Source organism: Phragmites australis, chromosome 23 (genome assembly GCF_958298935.1).
Source record: "Phragmites australis chromosome 23, lpPhrAust1.1, whole genome shotgun sequence".
Lineage (NCBI taxonomy): Eukaryota > Viridiplantae > Streptophyta > Magnoliopsida > Poales > Poaceae > Phragmites > Phragmites australis.
In genome coordinates, this window is record NC_084943.1 from 13,127,426 (window position 1) to 13,146,903 (window position 19,478).

General features: G+C 52.3%; 1 protein-coding gene across 1 annotated transcript; it reads right to left on the reverse strand.

Moving 5' to 3' along the window:
- Positions 1-17,936: 17,936 nt before the first annotated feature.
- On the reverse strand, positions 17,937-18,958 carry LOC133905990 (vicilin-like seed storage protein At2g18540). Its single transcript, XM_062347803.1, has 2 exons — positions 18,446-18,958; positions 17,937-18,095 (listed from the first exon to the last, which is right to left on the reverse strand). Exons 1-2 carry the CDS (start codon positions 18,956-18,958, stop codon positions 17,937-17,939), a joined length of 672 nt encoding a protein of 223 aa, XP_062203787.1.
- Positions 18,959-19,478: the final 520 nt, after the last annotated feature.

Here is a 19,478-nt window from a genome sequence, read left to right on the forward strand (position 1 = left end):
GAACAACAGAATGTGCCATCATTCGACTTCTACCGAATGACCTAAGGATGGCTAAGCATATAAGTCGAACTCATACCTAGACATTGACAACCTCTCCAGGCTACAAGGAAAGTAAATACACAAGTATTCACGAAAGAATAATGCAATCGGCATAGGTTCTACCCATTGGTACCCGACACTTACTCACTAAACATGCATACATACATAAGCATATTCCATCAATTTTAGACTTATCCAATTACACAAGAGGGATCAATATGCTTAGTTGCTTTCCTTGCTACCCTGGACCAGAAAGATGGGGTGCCTCCGGACCACCCTCGCTCATCGGGATCATCGGATCGGCATTCTCTAAAAAGAAGAACACATGGAATGCCATGAGTATGGATGAAATGCAACAATGCATGCCATAAGATGTGCTAAACATGTTAAAAGTGTAAACATGCAAGCTAGAACAAAATTAGGATTTAAACCAATTTGAAAATTCGCTGAAAGTGCGGAACCTCCGGACATTGCGTAACTCAGGGATTCGTTGGACTATTCAGAGATTTCTCCGGACCTTTCGGATATTTTTCCGGACACTCCGGACATTGATAGGAAATGTGTTTTCACTGATTCGTTGATCGATTCAACTTGAACACTAAATACACTCTACCTAAACATGGTCATACACTATATAAGGGGTTTACATTCAATTAATTACAAAATGTTAAAGATTGAAACCATTTCAATGACTCATTAAACCTCAGCACGTATTTCATTAACCAACGGAATTCAAATACTCATCTCATGGCTCATAGTATTTTTAATGTGTAGAGCATGTTAATACAAGGCTAACAAAAGTGGTTTCATAATTTTAGGACATGGCAACAACTAACCGTGACCCAAACAAGCCAAAACACATTTAATTAACTCACTAATTCTCAAAAATATTTTCTGGAGTTCCAACATTTTTAACACATAGATCACACTCATACGAAGCTAACGCAAGTGGTCTTACATCATTTGGAGTTCGGATGAATTAATTATCAATTTTACAAGCCTCAACGTGCCTGATGAATACTAACTGCGGACCCTCCGCACTTTTATGCGGAACCTCTGTATTTTTGCGAACTATCCACACTTTTTTGCGGAGGTTCCAGACTGCAGAACCTCCAGACAATTTTCCGGAGGTTCCAGACTTTCCAGAACTACTCCTATTTGAGGGAAAACTTTGCCAAATCGATTTGCGATCTTTTCTACTCCATAGGGGATATGTTTGGGAGAGTTTAGAGAGTCTAAAACTTAACTAACCACCTAGCAAATTAATTCCTAAATCAAATCTTATATAAATCCTCATTTTAGTCCATAACCTCAAAATCTCATGAACTTTGCTAAAACTCGAAATTGACCAACCAAACCACGAATTCTTGCCATGGGGAGCCTAAGAGACTTACTCAAGATGCTTGTGGAATTGGGTGACCGCCGGGAAGTGGAGGAAATGGAGGGAAATCGAAGAACTCCGGTGTTCCTTGTGCTTCAACCAAGAACACCAAAAGATATCAAATCCGGTTCGAATTTTTTGAGAAAACAAAAATGAATTGGATGGATGAGTAGCTTATGAGCTGTAGAATGTAATGGTACCACATGCATACCTTCAATCCTTCTCTAGAGCTCGAGAGGGCTTGAGAGAGAGGGGGAGAGGGAGCGCTCCTAGCTGCTGCTACACGTGTGGGAGTGAGGGAGGAGAGAGAGAGGGAGCAGGTGAGCTGCTCCTTTTGGAGTGGAGAAGGTGTGGGGCTGGGTGGGTCCCACATGTTAGAGACAAGGAGGTCCGTTTTAACTGCGACTTTAATTCTTTTCTCTCCTAAATTTCTTTCTCTCATCCGAATGAGTTTAAATGAATCGCTCTAGAGTCACAAAATGAATTACACAAAATTAAACATAATGCTTAATTAGTCGGGGGAAGAGCACGATGAGTCTAGGAACCACGCTATGAGAGATAGAATCCAATGCACATTTCCATTTTACACGGCGATGAACACATACATGCGAAATGTTCCAACTGCGCAAAATTTACAACGGCTTTTCCAAGCCTTCAAAGGGCTTGGGATACTTGGAGCGGATCTTATCCTCATGCTCCCAAGTTGCCTTGTCTTCCGAGTGGTTGCTCCATTGGACTTTGATGAATTTGATGGAACTTCGCCGCGTCTTGTGCTCGGCTTCACCCAAAATACTTATCGGCCGCTCGTAATACGACAAATCCGGCTGCAACTCCTGAGGTGCAACATCAATGACCTCAGTTTGAACTCGGAGGCATTTCTTCAGTTGTGACACGTGGAAGACGTTATTCACGGCGGAGAAGGATGGAGGCAAGTCAAGTTGATATGCCACCTCTCCACGTCGAGAAACAATCTGGAATGGTCCCACGTATCGAGGCGCTGACTTACCTCAGACTAGGAACCGGCGAACACCCTTGAGCGGTGAAACCTTGAGATACACATGACTCCAATTGTGAACTCGAGGTCTCGGCGGTGACGATCCGCATAGCTCTTTTGCCGGGATTGAGCCATGAGAAGACTCTTACAAATATTCAGAACACGATCTTCCGCCTCCTTGACCAAATCCGGACCTAGAAAAGCCCGTTCACTGGATTCGGACCAATTGAACGGTGTTTGGCATCTTCGGCCATAGAGAGCTTCAAACGGCAATATCTCGATGCTCACTTGAAAGCTATTGTTGTAGGAGAATTCCGCAAATGGCAAGCATAGGTCCCACCTCTTCCCATAAGTGAGAACACAGGCACGGAGCATCTCTTCAAGAATCTAATTCACCCATTCAGTTTGACTGTCTGTCTGAGGATGATATGCCGTGCTGTGAAAAAGCTCGGTTTCCATAGCCTCTTGGAAGCTCCTCCAGAAATGAGAAGTGAACTGCGTGCCTCGATTAGAGACAATCTTCTTCAAAATACCATGAAGGCAAACTATCCTAGTGAGGTACAACTCTGCATATTGCTTGGCTGAAAATGTGGTCTTGACAGGAAAGAAATGAGCGGACTTCATCAGTCAGTCCACAATCACCCATATAGATTCGTACGCATTCGAGGGCTTCGGCAAGCCGATAATGAAATCCATTCTAATTTCCTCCCACTTTCAGGAAGGAAGGGGCAAAGGCTGAAGTGTACCGGCTGGCTTGAGGTGCTCAGCCTTCACCCTTTGGCAGACATCACACTCAGAGACATACCGAGTGATTTCTCGCTTCATGCGAGTCCACCAAAATCTCGGCTTGAGGTCTTGATACATTTTTGTGCTTCCTGGATGAATAGAGAGCAATGAATCATGAGCCTCATTGAGAATCTTCTTCCTCAACGCCTCAACCATTGGAACCACGAGACGGATCCAAAACCACAGAATGCCCTGCTCATCCTCAAAAAAGGCCTGACCGATCTTCATCTTCTCTCGGATTCGGGCCATGCTTTTATCATCTTCTGAGCTGCCTTGATCTCATCTAGAAGAGTGGATTTGATCTCCAGGTTGGCAATGAATCCATCTGTAACCATCTCGAGCCCAAGCCGGTGGAGCTCATCACAAAGTGTGGAATTTCTAGGCTCGACCCTAAGACAATGGCAATGAGCTTTCCAGCTCAAGGCATTAGCGACCACATTCGCCTTGCCGGGGTGATATTGCACTTCCAGCTCGTAGTCCTTAATCAGCTCAAGCCATCTTCGCTGCCTCATATTCAAATCTACTTGAGTGAAGATGTACTTCAAACACTTGTGATCCGTATAGATACGGCACAAGTTTCCTAGAAAGTAATGATGCCAAGTCTTCAGAGCGTGCACGACAGCAGCAAGCTCTAAGTCATACGTTGGATAATTCTCATGGCGCTTCAACTGACGTGAGGCATAAGCTACGACCCGGCCTTCTTGCATAAGAACGCAGCCGAGGCCGATGCGAGAAGCATCGCAATAGACGTCAAAGCCCTTGTCCACATTAGGTTGAGCGAGAACGGGCGCGGTCGTGAGCAGCTTCTTTAAGGTCTGAAAGGCAGACTCACACTCACTTGACCCCTCAAACTGGTTGCCCTGCTTCAACAATTTGGTCATTGGCTTGGCAATTTTGGAGAAGTTCTCGATGAACCGGCGGTAATAGCCTGCAAGTCTGAGAAAACTCTAGATGTCAGTGACATTCTTGGGCTGCACCCAATTGAGCACATCCTGCAGCTTCCTCGGGTCAACTGCAACATCGTTCTCTGACAAAACATGTCCTAGAAAAACCACCTCCCTGAGCCAAAACTCGCATTTGCTGAACTTGGCATAAAGATGATGGTCTCTGAGCCGGCCAAGAACAATACGGAGGTGCTCAACATGTTCTGCATCAGTCTTGGAGTATATAAGAATGTCATTGATGAAAACCCCGACAAACTTATCCAATTCCTCCATGAATACCATGTTCATCAAGTACATGAAGAATGCTGGCGCATTCATCAATCCAAAGGACATGACAGTGAATTCATACAGGCCATAGCGAGTCGAGAAAGCCGTCTTTGGAATATCCTCCGGTCGGACTTTGATCTGATGATAGCCCAGTCTCAAGTTAATCTTCAAGACAACCCGGGCTCTAGTCAATTGATCAAATAGAATATCAATCCTAGGGAGAGGATATTTGTTCTTGAGAGTGACCTCATTCAATGGACGGTAATCAACGCACATCCGCAGGGTACCATCCTTCTTCACAAAGAGTGCCGAGCATCCCTAAGGCGAGGAGCTCGGATGAATGAACCCCTTCTCCAGCAACTCCTTCAACTGCTTCTTCAGTTACGCTAATTCATTAGGTGGCATTCGATACAACCTCTTCAAGACTGGCGCCGTTCCGGGCATGAGATCAATAGAGAACTCAACTGCTCAGTCGGGCGGCATTCCTGGCAATTCATCCGGAAAGACATCCGGGAATTCCCACACCACAGGAATACTCATCATGTCTATGGTGGGGATAGCCTTCAAGGCGAAGAGATAAGATTTGAAACCCTCTAGCTTGAATTGAATTCTGATGCCAGACAGATCATTTAGAGTAATTGTCCACTGGGCACAGTCTAACACGGTCATGTTCTTGGAGAGCCAGTTCATCCCCAATATAATATCTATTCCCTTTAAGTTCATCACTAGAAAATTTGCCCCGAAAGATATCTCGTTGATGATCACTGAGGCGTTGGACACGCAATGCTTAACAAGGACCTTGGCTCCAGGTGCATCTATGAGGTAAGGTGTGGGGATGGTGCTAACTGTCAACCCATGACACCAAACATAACTTGCTGCTATGAAGCAATGAGAAGCTCCAGAATCGAAAAGAACAACTGCAGGTGCAACGATAGAGTTAGAATGCATATGCAACGTACCCATCAGGACGGTGTCACCCTCCTGAACGTCCTCGACGGTGGTGTGGCATGCGTGACCACGCTTGGGGACATGGGTCGCCTGGGAGGACTAAAGCGCCGACTGAGCTGGTGGCGGCCTGGAAGTGGCCACTGTGGCTCCCGGCCTCAAATATGGGCAATCCCGCGCGTAGTGGCCGACACGACTGCAGTTGTAACTAGGTTCGCCGGGGCCACCGGTCACACTGCTCTGCGAACCGACCGGTCCTGGAGGCTGTCCCTGTGGAGCGGAGAAAGCTGGCCGCTGCACGAGCCACATCGAACGCGGAGCACCCAACGCCGGCACGCGAGATGGTGGAGGTAGACTCTCGGTGCGGGCACGCTGCAAGTTCCCGCCCATGGAAGGCGAGGAACCCCTCTTGCGCTTCTTCTCCTCCTTGTGGTTCTTGTATTTGAACTCCACCGTGAGAGACGTGCTCACCAACTTGTTGAAGTCGGTGAACTCGTGTGCCGAAAGCCGGTCCTGCATCTTCGAGTTGAGGCCATTGACAAAGCGACGTTGCTTCCGCTCATCGTTGCTGACCTCCTCAGGAGCGTATTGTGCAAGGTGGTTGAACACCTGCACGTACTCCATCACGGATCGACCTCCTTGCTTGAGGTCCTCAAACTCCCCCCTCTTGATCTCCATGAGGCCGCTTGGGATATGGAAAGAATGGAAGGCCTGGCGGAACTCCGCCCAGGACACCCGATGATTGGCGAGGTGCATGGCTAAGAAGTTGGACCACCATGCACCCGCAGGCCCTGAAGTTGGTGGGCGGTGTAGAGCGCCTTCTCGTGATCCTCGCATCTAAGGAGAGCAAGTTTCTGCTCGATCATCTAGAGCTAGTGATCGGCATCCAGAGGATCCTCAGCCTGTGAGAAAACTGGTAGCTGAGTCCTTAGGAAATCTGAGAAATCATCTCTGTGCCCGGCTCCACCCCCTCCATGAGGAGCCATGTTGTGCACGAGAGCCTCTAGAAGCGCCTGATTAGTCTGGCGATTCTGCTCAATCTGTATGAGCACCACCGCCATTGTTGGCGGTGGAGGAGGGTTATTCTCATTCAAGCCCTCTGGGGCATCCAAGTCACGACGAGTCCTAACCATTCTGTAACGACATAAGAAAAGGGAAACATCAAACTCCTACACAGCAAAAATGCATTCGCCGGATATATTGCTAGAATCCCATAATACCGTATATAGATCATACATGCATGAATGCAACATGAAATGACGCTATGCTCGAAACCTAACTACCGTTCTTTCTCAAGCACTTCTCTCCGCAACAAACATCAAAACTCACAAGCAGTTATACTTAGGGGCATAATATTGCATTTTCATACATATTGATCATGAAGAGGCATAAACAAAACTTATTGAATTGTTTAGGTGAAGTTGACCACTTACTAAACAACATTCTAAATTATGTTTAGGCTACGTAATTAAACCAAGCTTTGATACCACACTATGAGGAACTGTCCAAATAATATTCTAATTAATCACCAAGAGGATCATTATTCATAATCACAACCTCAATTATTAACCAGAATATCATCTCGGTAGTCCCAGCACGTGTTTTGTGCCCAAGATCGGAACACATGCCTTTACAACATGTACATCACAACAAAGCTTAAGAAAGACCGGGTAATTAACATTATATTACAAGTTCTTAAGTATGCAATAAGTTATCATAATTTACAACAAAAGAGAGCTAGGAGGAGACTAAAACTTGCTCAACTCCTAACCAGCAAAAGAACTAAGCAGTGGAAGACTAAAAGCTATACAACAAAAGGGGGATGGAACCATATGCCCTTTGGCTCCATCACAAAAGCACGACCACCCAGAGTAGGATGCACTACTCTTCCCACCACCTGCATCGGCGGGAACGAAGTAGCCTAACTCTGCCTCTCTCCCTCAGCAACAGGAGTACCTGAAAGCGCAGGCATGAGTACGAAGATACTCGCAAGACTTAAACCATATAGAGCAAATATATATAGCTCGACTCCAAGGATTATGCATTGATTATTAGCAAGGATGAACCACAGGTTAATTAAAACATATGCACTAAGCATCCTTGACATATGTGTGTGCGATTGAAACTTTACCAAAACATATGAAAACTACCCTGCATCTAACAACTGAACAAGTGTAACTATAACAACATGTATATCAATAAGTAACAAGTGCCCACATCACCATGACCCACATACCGAACCACAAACCATACTCGAAACTCTACGACCGGGTGCAAATGAAACAATAGTGTTCGGCTCACCTTAGCAATAGATCGGCATGTGGTGAGTAAGGTAAGTGCTAAAGCCAACTACCCCGACGATGCAAGCGGCCTACTGTGTCCGATTTTCCTCTACCGACCTACCCAGGGGAACTCCACATCTGAGTAGGACAAAACACCATCCTAGCACCGCCCACACCTCGTCTCATTCTCACAACTCATACAACCATCTCAACCTCAACAAAGTGTATGTTACCATAAGGAGGTCCTATGCTCGTGAACAATGGAATGCGCCGTCGTTCGACTTCTACCGAATGACCTAAGCATGGTTAAGCATATAAGTCGAACTCATACGTAGACATTGACAACCTCTCCAGGCTACAAGGAAAGCAAATACACAAGTATTCACGGAAGAAGAATGCAATCGGCATAGGTTCTACCCATTGGTACCCAACACTGACTCACTAAACATGCATACAAACATAAGCATATTTCATCAATTTTAGACTTATCCAATTACACAAGAGGGATCAATATGCTTAGTTGCTTGCCTTGCTGCCTTGGATCAGAAAGGTGGGGTGCCTCCGGACCGCCCTTGCTCCTCGGGTTCATCGGATCGGCGTTCTCTAAAAAGAATAATGCGTGCAATGCCATAAGTATGGATGAAATGCAACAATGCATGCCATAAGATGCACAAAACATGTTAAAAGTGCAAAGTTGCGAGCTAGAACAAAATTGGGATTTAAACCAATTTGAAAAATTGCCGAAAGTGCGGAACCTCCGGACATATGCGGACTATTCTTAAAATTATGCAAAACATCCCGACATTGTGCAACTCAGGGATTCTCTGAACTATCCAGAGATTCCTCCGGACCTTCCGCATTTATGCGGACCTTCCGAACATTTTTTCCGAACACTCCAGACATTGACAGGAAATGTGTTTTCGCTGATTCGTTTGTCGATTCAACTTGAACACTAGACACACTCTACCAAAACATGGTCATACACTATATAAGGGGTTTAGATTCAATTAACTACAAAATGCTAAAGATTGAAATCATTTCAATGGCTCATTAAACCTCAGCGCGTATTTCATTAACCAACGGAATTCAAACACTCATCTCATGGATTATAGTATTTTTAATGTGTAGAGAATGTTAATACAAGGCTAACAAAAGTAGTTTCATAATTTTAGGACATGGCAACAACTAACCGTGACCTAGACAAGCCAAAACACATTTATTCTCAAAAATATTTTTCTAGAGTTCCAACATTTTTAGAACGTAGCTCACACTCATACAAAGCTAATGAAACTGGTCTCACGTCGTTTGGAGTTCAGATGAATTAATTATGAATTTTAATGATGAATGGTAACTGTTGACCCTCTGCACTTTTATGCGGAACCTCCGCATTTTTGCGAACTATCCACACTTTTTTGCGGAGGTTCCAAACTGTGGAACCTTCGGACAATTTTCTGGAAGTTCCGTACTTCCCATAACTGCTCCTATTTGAGGGGAAACTTTGCCAAATCGATTTGCGATCTTTTCCACTCCAAAGAGGGATATGTTTGTGAGAGTTTAGAGAGTCTAGAACTAAAATAACCACCTAGCAACCAAATTCCTAAATCAAATCTCATCTTAAATCAAATCCTCATTTTGGTTCAAAACCTCAAAAACTCATGAACCTTTTCTAAAACTCGAAATCGACCAACCAAACCACGAATTCTTGCCATGGGGAGTGTCGGTGACACAGGAACCAGTGGTCCCCGAGTCCCGAGGCCAGAACAACAGAGTGCCATGTGGCGCCCTCCCGCGGGGGTTATCTCCCTGAGGGACGAGAAGACCAAGTTCCGGGAGAGGGTGCTCGGGGCCATGAACAGTGGTCCTCGAGTACCCGAGTTCCCCGATGACCCGAGAAGATCAAGTACCGAGAAGAGAGTGCGCGGGGTTGCGAACAATGGCCCCCGAGCACTCAAGTCCCCCGACGACAAGAAAGGGCAAGTACCGGGAAGAGGGTGCTCGGGGCTGCGAACAGTGGCCCCCGAGCACTCGAGTCCCCCGAGGACCCAAGGGAAGTCAGTTCCGGGAGAGAGTGCTTGGGGCCATGAACAGTGCACCCGAGCACTTGGTTCCCCGAGGACCCAAACAGTCAGTTCCGGGAGAGAGTGCTCGGGGCTATGAATAGTGGCCCCCGAGCACTCGGTTCCCCGAGGACCCGAACAGTCAGTTCCGGGAGAGAGTGCTCGGGGCCGTGAATAGTGGCTCCTGAGCACTCGGTTCCTAGAGGAACAGGAAAGGGCGTGTCTGGGAGAAAGTGCTTGGGGCAGTGAACAGTGCCCCTGAGCACTCGGTTCCCCAAGGGCCTGAGAAGTCCTTCACCCATGGCCCTCATAGAGGCCCAGCGATGAGGTGTCAGCTGGTGAGAGGCCCGATGCTGCATTTAAGAGGGCGCGTGGCCTGTCACTTCAACTGTTCCCCCTCACGCTTGCTGGCAGCCCCTGCCACGGCCTGGCAGGGAGGCGTGGGGACATTTAATTCACAGGTCCATCGCGTGTCATTCGACGCGCCTCGGGATAACATTGCGAAGCCCAAGGCGCCTCGCCTACCGCCCTGTTGTGTCAGGCTTGCTCTGACCGGGCGGGCACATCGGGCTGCTCGGTGGCTGCCCGGTGGAGTAACCCAGTAGATACTCAGAGAGACATTCTCAGAGCATTTATAGCATACACACAGGAGTAGGGTGTTACGCTCAGTGCGGCCCGAACCTGTCTAAAAATCCCTGTAGCATTTACTACATCCTGCATCCGATCATTCCATTCCACCTGCATCTCATTTACGCCCATTTATTTCACCTGCAAAATGGATTCAGAATCATCCCCCCGACCGAATCTCAAAGGGGGTCCCTCCGGATCCCCGCTCGAGGAGTTCACCCTCCGACAGCTAGCGCGCCAGGTAAGGGAGTTGCATCCCTGAATTTGTTTTGTTCTCTATAGAAAAAATGGTAGGTGGACAACGTCTCTGATGCACCGGCTCCAGCTCCAGTGAAGAAATGGAGCCCATTGCTCAGGAGGCCCCAATCTCTGCTGCTCCTCAGCAGCAGCCCCAGTCCACCCGTACAGTGCTCCCCTCTCATGGGGACAATAGCGCTGGGCCCGCAGGGCCACCACCGCCATTGCAGGCGCACCGCCTAACCCTCAGCAAGTGGCAGAAACTCCGTGAGATCCACGTTTGGACAGCGTCGGGCGCCGTTACGGCGTAGGCTTGCCTTTGGCGATGCCAGTCCTGGGAGCGCGCTGCTTGCTGCGCAAGCACTCCTCAGGCACTCGCCTGTCCAGGTGGTGGGGGAAACCCCAGAAGGCCACTGGCTCCAAGAAGTGGCAGCTCTGGTGGGCACGGCTCACCGGCAGGTGCTGGCCGAAAGCTCCCGTGCCATCTCCCACCGCGGCGCAACCAAGGCCGGACCATCCTCAGGTGGCGGCCGAACCGGCCGGGGGGCTTCCAAGCGGAGTGCCGCCCCCCTGGCCACAACTGGAGCTCAGGACCTCCGCTTACATCTCAATGAGTGGAGGGTCGTCGAAGATGCACGCGTCACCCTTAAGCGCCAACAGGAGTCCCAGCACGAGGCCGAGGCAGAGGACCAAGCCTCCTCTATGCCGGCCCATGACCGCCGGGGTTCCCCGGCTCACCGGCGTTCACCGCCCAAGGGCGCTGCCCGCGCTGCAGAGTACGGCACAGGCTGCCGCGCCTTCACTAGCAAGCTCCGTCGGGTCAACTAGCCCACGAAGTTCAAGCCAAAACTGTCGGAGAAGTACGACGGGTCCATAGACCCTATCGAGTTCCTCCAGATCTACACCACCGCCGTCCAAGTGGGGGCGGCAGTGAAAAGGTGATGGCCAATTATTTCCATGTAGCCTTGAGAGGCTCTGCCCGTTCTTGGCTTACGAACTTACCCCCAGGATCCATCGGCTCCTGGGATGACCTCTGCCACCAGTTTGTGGCTAACTTTCAGGGCACATTCACGCGCCCTGGCCTGGAGTGCGACCTCCATGCCGTAAAACAGCAGGAGGGGGAGACGCTACGGATAACCCCCCACGCCATTATCGTCGCATTCTGGCAAGGACTCCGTGATGAGTGGATGCTCGAAAAGCTAGGCACGCACGAAGTTAAGACCACCGCGGAGCTCTTCGCGTTGGTCGACAAGTGCGCCAAGGAGGCGAAGGCTCAGGCGTGGCACGTTCCGTGCCCTGAGCAACCCGCTGCCGATCAACCAGGTCCATCCTGCTCTGATAGGTAGGAAAAGAAAAAGAGAAGAAGGCGCGAGGCTGTCTCGGTCGTGCCGGCTGAGGGCTATACCCGTAGGCCGATAGAGGGCCCCGACCGCCGGCCGACGCGCCGTGCGGAGCCGACAGATGCCCCACGCCCGCGAGGGCTCCAACTCCCTTAATGGCTCCCGCTCCTGCGAGACCCAAGCCGAGAAAGTGGTGCTAGATCCACCAGACCGAGTGGCATGACCTCACGGAGTGCCGCTCGGTCAAGGGCCTCATTGAGCGGCGCCAGAAAGACCGCGAAGAGTGCCGAAGGGACGACGGCGACGGAGCCGCCCCTGAGAACCAAGATCTTGGGTTCCAGGAGCCTGAACACACCGTCGCCTTCATCGATGGAGGCGCATACACAGCCTCCTCTCCTGAGGGGCCTTCGAGAAGCTGCAGGTGCCTTCCGGGCGCCTAAAGCCATCGCTCCCCTTCTACGGGGTGACACCAGGGCATACCCTGCCCCTCGGGCAGGTCGAGCTGCCCGTAACATTTCAGAGCTGGGACAATTTCTGGACGGAGAACGTCATCTTCGATGTCGCAGAAGTCCCCCTCCCCTACAACGCCATCCTCGGGCGCCCGGCGCTCGCTTGGTTCATGGTGGTCACACACTATACATACCTCACGGTTAAGATGCTGAGCCCTGCGGGCCCCATCTCCGTGCCCACCGAGACTGGCAGCGCCATCTCCTACGCCGAGTTACTCGGGCCGAGGTCGAAGGATACTCAGGGGTCCTGGGACCCTCTTCATCCAAACCCCGAGTCGATGCCGACGCCTCCATTCCTAAGAAGGAGGTCGTGGTGGGCGAAGACGCTTCCCAGGTCATCCAAATCGGCGGTGACCTGGGCAACAAAAAGTTAAGCGCACTCGTCGCCTTCCTCCGGGCTAATGTTGATGTGTTTGCTTCGTAGCCGTCCGATATGCCCGGGATCCCTAGGGAGGTGATTGAGCACCACCTTGTTGTGCGCCCCGACGCACGGCCGGTGAGACAGAAAGTCTGACGACAGGTGCCCAAGCACCAGGAGTTCATCCGGGAGCAAGTAAGCAAGCTCCTTGACGCCGGCTGCATCCGAGAGGTCCTCCACCCAGAGTAGCTGGCGAGCCCAGTCATCGTCTCGAAGGCCAACGGCAAGCTCCGCATGTGCGTTGACTACACCGACCTAAACAAGGCTTGCCCAAAAGATCCTTTTCCTTTACCCTGCATAGATCAAATTATAGATGCCACTACGGGGTGTGATCTTTTATGTTTTTTAGATGCAAATTCTGGTTATCACCAAATCCGCATGGCCATAGTGGACGAGGAATAAACTTCTTTTACCACTCTTTCCAGAGCACTATGCGCATTACCCTTGACTCGCAGGTTGGCCGCAACATCGAGGCTTACATCGATGATCTCGTGGTCAAATCCCGAGACCGCACCACCTTTGCTAGAAGATCTGGCTGAGACTTTCAATAGTCTCCGCACTACCCACTTGAAGCTCAACCCCGAGAAGTGCGTCTTCGAGGTGCCCGTGGGCAAGCTCCTCGGTTTCTTGGTCTCTAGCCGAGGAATCGAGGCCAACCAAGAGAAGATCCTGGCCATCGAACAGATGCGACCCCCGGCTCGACTCAAGGAAGTCCAGCATCGCACCAGCTGCATGGCGGCCCTGGGGCGCTTTATCTCTAAGCTCGGGGTGCGAGGACTCCCCCTCTTCAAACTCTTGAAGAAGACCGGTCACTTTGACTGGACACCGGAGGCTGAGCAGGCCTTCCACGACTTGAAGAAGTACCTCACCGCACCGCCCGTAGTGGTGGCCCCCTCCGAGGGTGAGCCTTTACTGTCCTACATCTCGGCCACTCCTCAGGTCGTGAGCATGGTACTGGTGGTGGAGCGTGATGAGTGCTCAAAGCAGGGTGCTGGGTCCCAGCTCTTGGCCGCCCCTGAGAAGTCTCCAGTTCTCGCGGCTCTTCCCGAGCAGGGAGTCGAGCCCAAGCACTTGGCTCCTCCCGACCAATGAGTCGAGCCCGAGTGCCTGGCTCCTCCCGACTAGGGAGTCAAGCCCAAGCACTCATTTTCTCTCAACTAGGGAGTCGAGTTGGAGCAATCGATTCCTCCCGATTAGGGAGTCGAGCCCAAGCACTCAGCTAGCCCCGACCAAGGCGCCGAGCTTGGGGGCTGTGACAAGCCCTCGGGTGAAGCCACAGTCCGGGCATGCCATGTACAGTGATCGGTGTACTTCATCAGCGAAGGCCTCTAAGACGCCAAGACAAGGTACCCTCAAGCCCAGAAGCTACTCTATGCCATGCTCGTCGCTTCCCGGAAGCTGCGCCACTACTTCCAGGAGCACAAGGTCTCGGTGGTCACCACATATCCATTAGGGCCGATCCTCCGGAACTGAGAAGGCACTGGGCGCATCATCAAGTGGGCGGTGGAGCTGGTGGAGTTTGATCTGCAATTTGCCAGTCGCCAGGCAATTAAGAGCCAGGCGCTGTCTGACTTTGTGGCAGAGTGGACGCCCGTCCCCGAGATCGGTCATGAAGAAATTTCCGCATATCCCAGGCACGATGCGCTCGGGTACTGGGTTATGCACTTCGACGGCTCCCTCACACGTGAAGGCACGGGGGCTGGAGTGGTTCTCACCTCCCCAACGGGTGAAGTACTCCGGTACGTCATGCAGCTGCATTTTCGAGCAACCAACAACATGGCGGAGTATGAGGGCCTCATCGCTGGCCTCCGAGCTGCGGTGGGCCTTGGGATTCATCGCCTCCTGGTCAAGAGAGACTCCCAGCTGGTAGTCAATCAAGTTTCCTAGGAATACCAGTGCACGGATCCTCAGATGGTGGCGTACGTGGCGGAAGTCAGGAGGCTGGAGAGGCACTTCGATGGCCTGGAGCTACGGTACATATCTCGCTGCGACAACGCTCTAGCTGATGACCTCTCTCGCCTGGCCTCTTCTCGGGCACGCGTCCCTGCCAGAGCCTTTGAAGAAAGGCTCACACGGCCTTCCATCTTGCCTGCCGACCAGGACTAAGGGGAACCCTTGAGCCTAGTTGAGGGAACCCAGGCGACGCCCTCAGTGGGGAATCCCGTTAGGGTGCCGCCGCCCGGTGAGTGCGCTGCACTTACCGGCGGTTCTCAAGATGCCTCGTGGATCGACGAGATCCGAGGGTACTTGAAAGAAAATATCCTCCGGGGATGATGCCTCTGCCGAGAGGATTGCACGGCAGTCCAAACGCTATGCCATAGTAGATGGGGATCTCTACCGGCGCGGCACGGACGGTGTCCTCCTGAAATGCATCACCCGGGCCGAAGGCAGAGAGCTTCTCATGAGATCCACGAAGGCGAGTGCGATGGCCATGCATCATTCCACACGCTGGTCGGGAAGGCCTTTCGGTAAGGTTTCTACTGGCCTACAGCTCTCCAGGATGCTTCCGAGTTGGTTCGGCGCTGCACGGCGTACCAGTACCACGCAAAGCAAATTCACCAGCTAGCTCAGGCTCTCCATACCATGCCCCTGTCATGGCCCTTCACGGTCTGGGGGCTGGACATCCTGGGTCCATTCCCCCGAGTAATCGGGGGCTATGAGTACCTGTACGTCACCATCGACAAGTTCACCAAGTGTCGGAGGCGGTTCTAGTCATCAAGGTTACCAAGAACACAGCGCTCAGTTCATCCACGGTATCACAAGTCGCTTTGGCAGCATCCCGAATAGAATCATCACCGATAATGGCACTCAGTTCACAAGTGCCCTGTTCAGGGACTCCTGCGAGGACCTCATCATCAAGCTCTGCTTCACCTCTGTCGCTCATCCTCGGAGCAATGGGCAGGTCGAGTGCACAAATGCTGAGATATTGAAGGGGCTCAAAACCTGGACCTACGACGTGCTCACAAAGCACGGCAAAGGGTGGATTGACGAGCTACCTGCTGTTCTATGGGCCAACCGGACCACGCCAAGCCGCGCCACCGGGGACACTCCTTTCTTCCTCGTGTACAGTGCTGAGGCGGTCCTCCCCTCTGAGCTCACTCTTGGTCCCCTCGGGTGAATGCCTACTCCGAAGGCGAACAGGAACAACGAAGGCGCGACGACGTTGACTACTTGGAAGAGCACCGGTGACATGCCGCCATCCGAGCAGCCAGATACCAGCAAAGCCTGCAGCGCTATCACCAGCGTCGCATCTGGGCCTGGTCACTCGATGTTGGGGATCTAGTTCTCCGACGCGCTCAATCGCGCGAAGGAAAAAATAAACTGTCCCCTATGTGGGAAGGCCCCTTTACCATGATCGATGTCGCACGACTAGGCTCGTTCCGATTGGCGGCGGAGGATGGGCAGCCACTCCCAGACGCGTGGAACATTGAGCATCTACACAAATTCTATACCTAGGCAGGGATGTTGGTGCTCGGGCCAGCCAGGCCTAGGATCCCCCCACCCAAGTTGGCCGGGTGCTGCTACCAACCATATAAGTTACCACTTCTGTACAAAATTGTCAATATACACCTTTGTTTCAAATTTTCTCTCTAGAATCCATATGTTTAATCTGTTTGGTGAGATGCTTGATTGTGCGAGAAAAACATGCTCTCTCATTTTTCCCGTCGATAAAAATGAATCCCGATCGGTATGCGCGCAGGCAATTGCTGCTGACCTAAGTCTGTTGTGGTAGGCTGTGGTGTCAGGCTTCGTGGCAGTGCCCCAAGCATCACCGAGCCTCTGGGGTTCTCGGATAATCCTACCACTTGAGCAAAGAGTGGTCGGGATAGCCTAGACCCCAGGGGCGGGCTGTCGGTGCTTGGTCTGGTCAGTCCAATCCCGGGCGCCACCGAACCATAGGACCTCCTTATTATGCCTCTGTCTGTATACTTCACCGGTCCGGGTATTCGAGAGTTCTCGGGTCAAAAATGAGAGCAGTCTATAATGAGTACCGCACTAACAAAGCGTACCAAACAAAGAATCTTTCCCTATTTTCTCAAGCTTACAGATCAACAATCAAGAATAAAGCAGCTCGACCGCAAGGGCCTCAGTGCCCAGGGCGCTGCTCGAGCCTATGGGGTCCTCGGGCAGTCCTACCACTCGAGCATGAGTGGTCAGGACTGCCTAGCCCCTGGCTCCCTCTCATGCTTTTTAGTGCTCGGGAACTCCGTACGAGGGAACCAAGTTCCCAGGTACCCTGAGCTCGGAGCGCGTACCCCTCCTGGATCAGTCGGTCGAAAGGCTGACAGCTGTCCGGTGAGTGACTAAAGTCATATGAATTTTGTTTCTTACTTACTCAGTAAACTATTGTTCCCGAGTTATCCTTGGGACCCTCGCACTCTAATCTGTTTGGCGAGATGGTCTCCTCGCGCACAAAACCCCACCCATGTGTTCGCTCTTCCCGGAACGACAGAAATAGACAGTGGTCAGGTGTACCGTACAGATGGCGATGGTTGACCGAGGTCCTTTATGGTGGCCGTGGTGTTCGGCCGGCTTGGCACTACCCTGGGCACTACCGAGCCTCTGGAGTTCTCGGGTAATCCTACCACTTGAGAAAAGAGTGGTCGGGACCGCCTAGACCCCAGGAGCGGGCTGTCGGTGATTGGTCTGGTCCGTCCTAGCCCGGACACCACCAAACCGTGGGGACTCTTGGTCGCATCTCCGCTCGCACGTGTCTGAGGTCTGCTTGTTCGAGAGGTCACAAAGTGGGAAAGTGTTCACTGGTCGTGGCGTGCTCCGTGCTGGATCGACCTATCTCCCGAGCAAGGAAGTTCGTGCCTTTGTCTCTTGACTTAGCAGCTACGGAATCGCGAGGGCTCGGGGGCTGAATGCTCGGATTGTTCCGACTACTCGTGCGATGAGTGGTCGGGGCAACTTCGTCCTTGGGGAAGAAAGGTCAGGCTCGATCCGACTAAGTACTTCTTGGGACATCAAGTGAAAAGCGGAAAAATGACATCAAGACAAGCATTGGAGTTTCGATCCCGAAGAAAGGCTTCTATTATATTTCAAAAAAGAACCATTCTGGAGGGGATCACTCCCATATTTACAACAATAAAAAAAAACAAAAAATCTAATCTAAGTCAGCAGGCTCTGAAGGCAGCGAGGAGGCTTCGCTGCTGCTGCCGCTGCTCAGTTCTGGCGGTGGCTCCCGCATGAAGCACGCCGCCACCTCGACGGCGACGTCCTGGACAGCTTCCCGGGCTGCCATTTCCTCAGCCTCGACCACTCCCTACCGGACCGGTTCCAGCGAGAAGGCATGGTCTCGGCTTCGGTAGTAGGCAAGGACCTACTCAGCCACTGCCTAGGCCAGAGCGCGACCCTCTCAGGACGCCAATTCTTGCATAGCCCTCGGTAGAGCCTTGAGGCATCGGCTGATCACTTCGAAGCCAAGGGCGAGGTGGCCGATGGTCTCTTGGTCTATCCCCTTCTCGCCCACGTTGACGCGCCCGAGCCCGGCTACCCCACGGACCTCCGTGCCTCACGAAGGATGTCTCGCATCATCAGCTTCACGTTGGCCCACTCGGCCACGACAGTCTCGAGCTCATCCCTCGTGATTTGTAGTCGTTCATCAAGGCTAACCCTCGTGGCTGCGCTGGTCGGGACACCGCTGGTGGCCAGGGCTTTAGCTTGTCCCCGGTTCAACTGCTCGGCTAAGGCAGCAAGGGCTCGCTCTCGGGCGGCCAGCTCGACCTCCCATTTGGTGGCCTGCTCCTCCCGAGCAGTAAGGGTCACCGACGTCGAGGCGGCCTCCGCTTCGCGCCTTGTGTTCTGCTCCTCCCGAGCGTCTTGAGCCGTCACCATGATCTCAACGTCAGTCTCGCGGATCACGACCTCCTCCTCCTGACGGTGGACTTCGGCGTGACTACGCTCGAGCTCATCGCTTCGGTAGGCTAAGTCTACCCGGGCAGACTCCACAGATTTCTCGCGTTGGCCGAACGCCTCTTCCCGAGCACGGACCAGCCGCTCCCGAGCAAGCAGCTCCGCGGTCCGCCGCCGCGATGCCTGCTCCAAGCGGCTGGCCTCCTCCTGTGCGGCAATAGCTTTGTCGCGCACCTCCTCCAATGCCTCCTGCTCCTCGGCCACCGCGCGCATTGCCCTCTCGTGGGTTGCGCAGGCCGAGGAGATGCGGGCCCACGGGAGCCAGCCGACCTCTTCTAGCCACCCCCTCTCTTCAACGAGGGTGGCGCGGTCCCTATCAAGCTCCGCTCGCTCCACCGCCACGGCCACCTCCAACCACCCGATAACCTCCCGGGTGCTTCCGAGTACGTCTCGGAGGGGTTCCGGGGCTTGGCTTGATGATAGCCGGGCGCTGGGTCCCGTGCGAGCCCTCTCTGCAGAGGCGCTTGGGGTCCCTGATGACTGCCACTTCGGCGCCGCCCTCACCGCGACCACTTCCACTGTGGCTGCTTGCTCCGCTCTCAAAGTGCTCGGGGCGGGCTCGAACGGCGCCGGCTACTCGGGCACTGCCGCTGCCCTCGGCTCAAAGCAGGGCGGTGCCTGCGGCTCTGATGGGATCCATGGACGGCCTGAAAACGGAAAAGGTTCGTACCCTAAACTGATATCCGGGCAAACACGCTCGAGAGAAGAAAAGAGCTTACGTAGACTTTGGTCC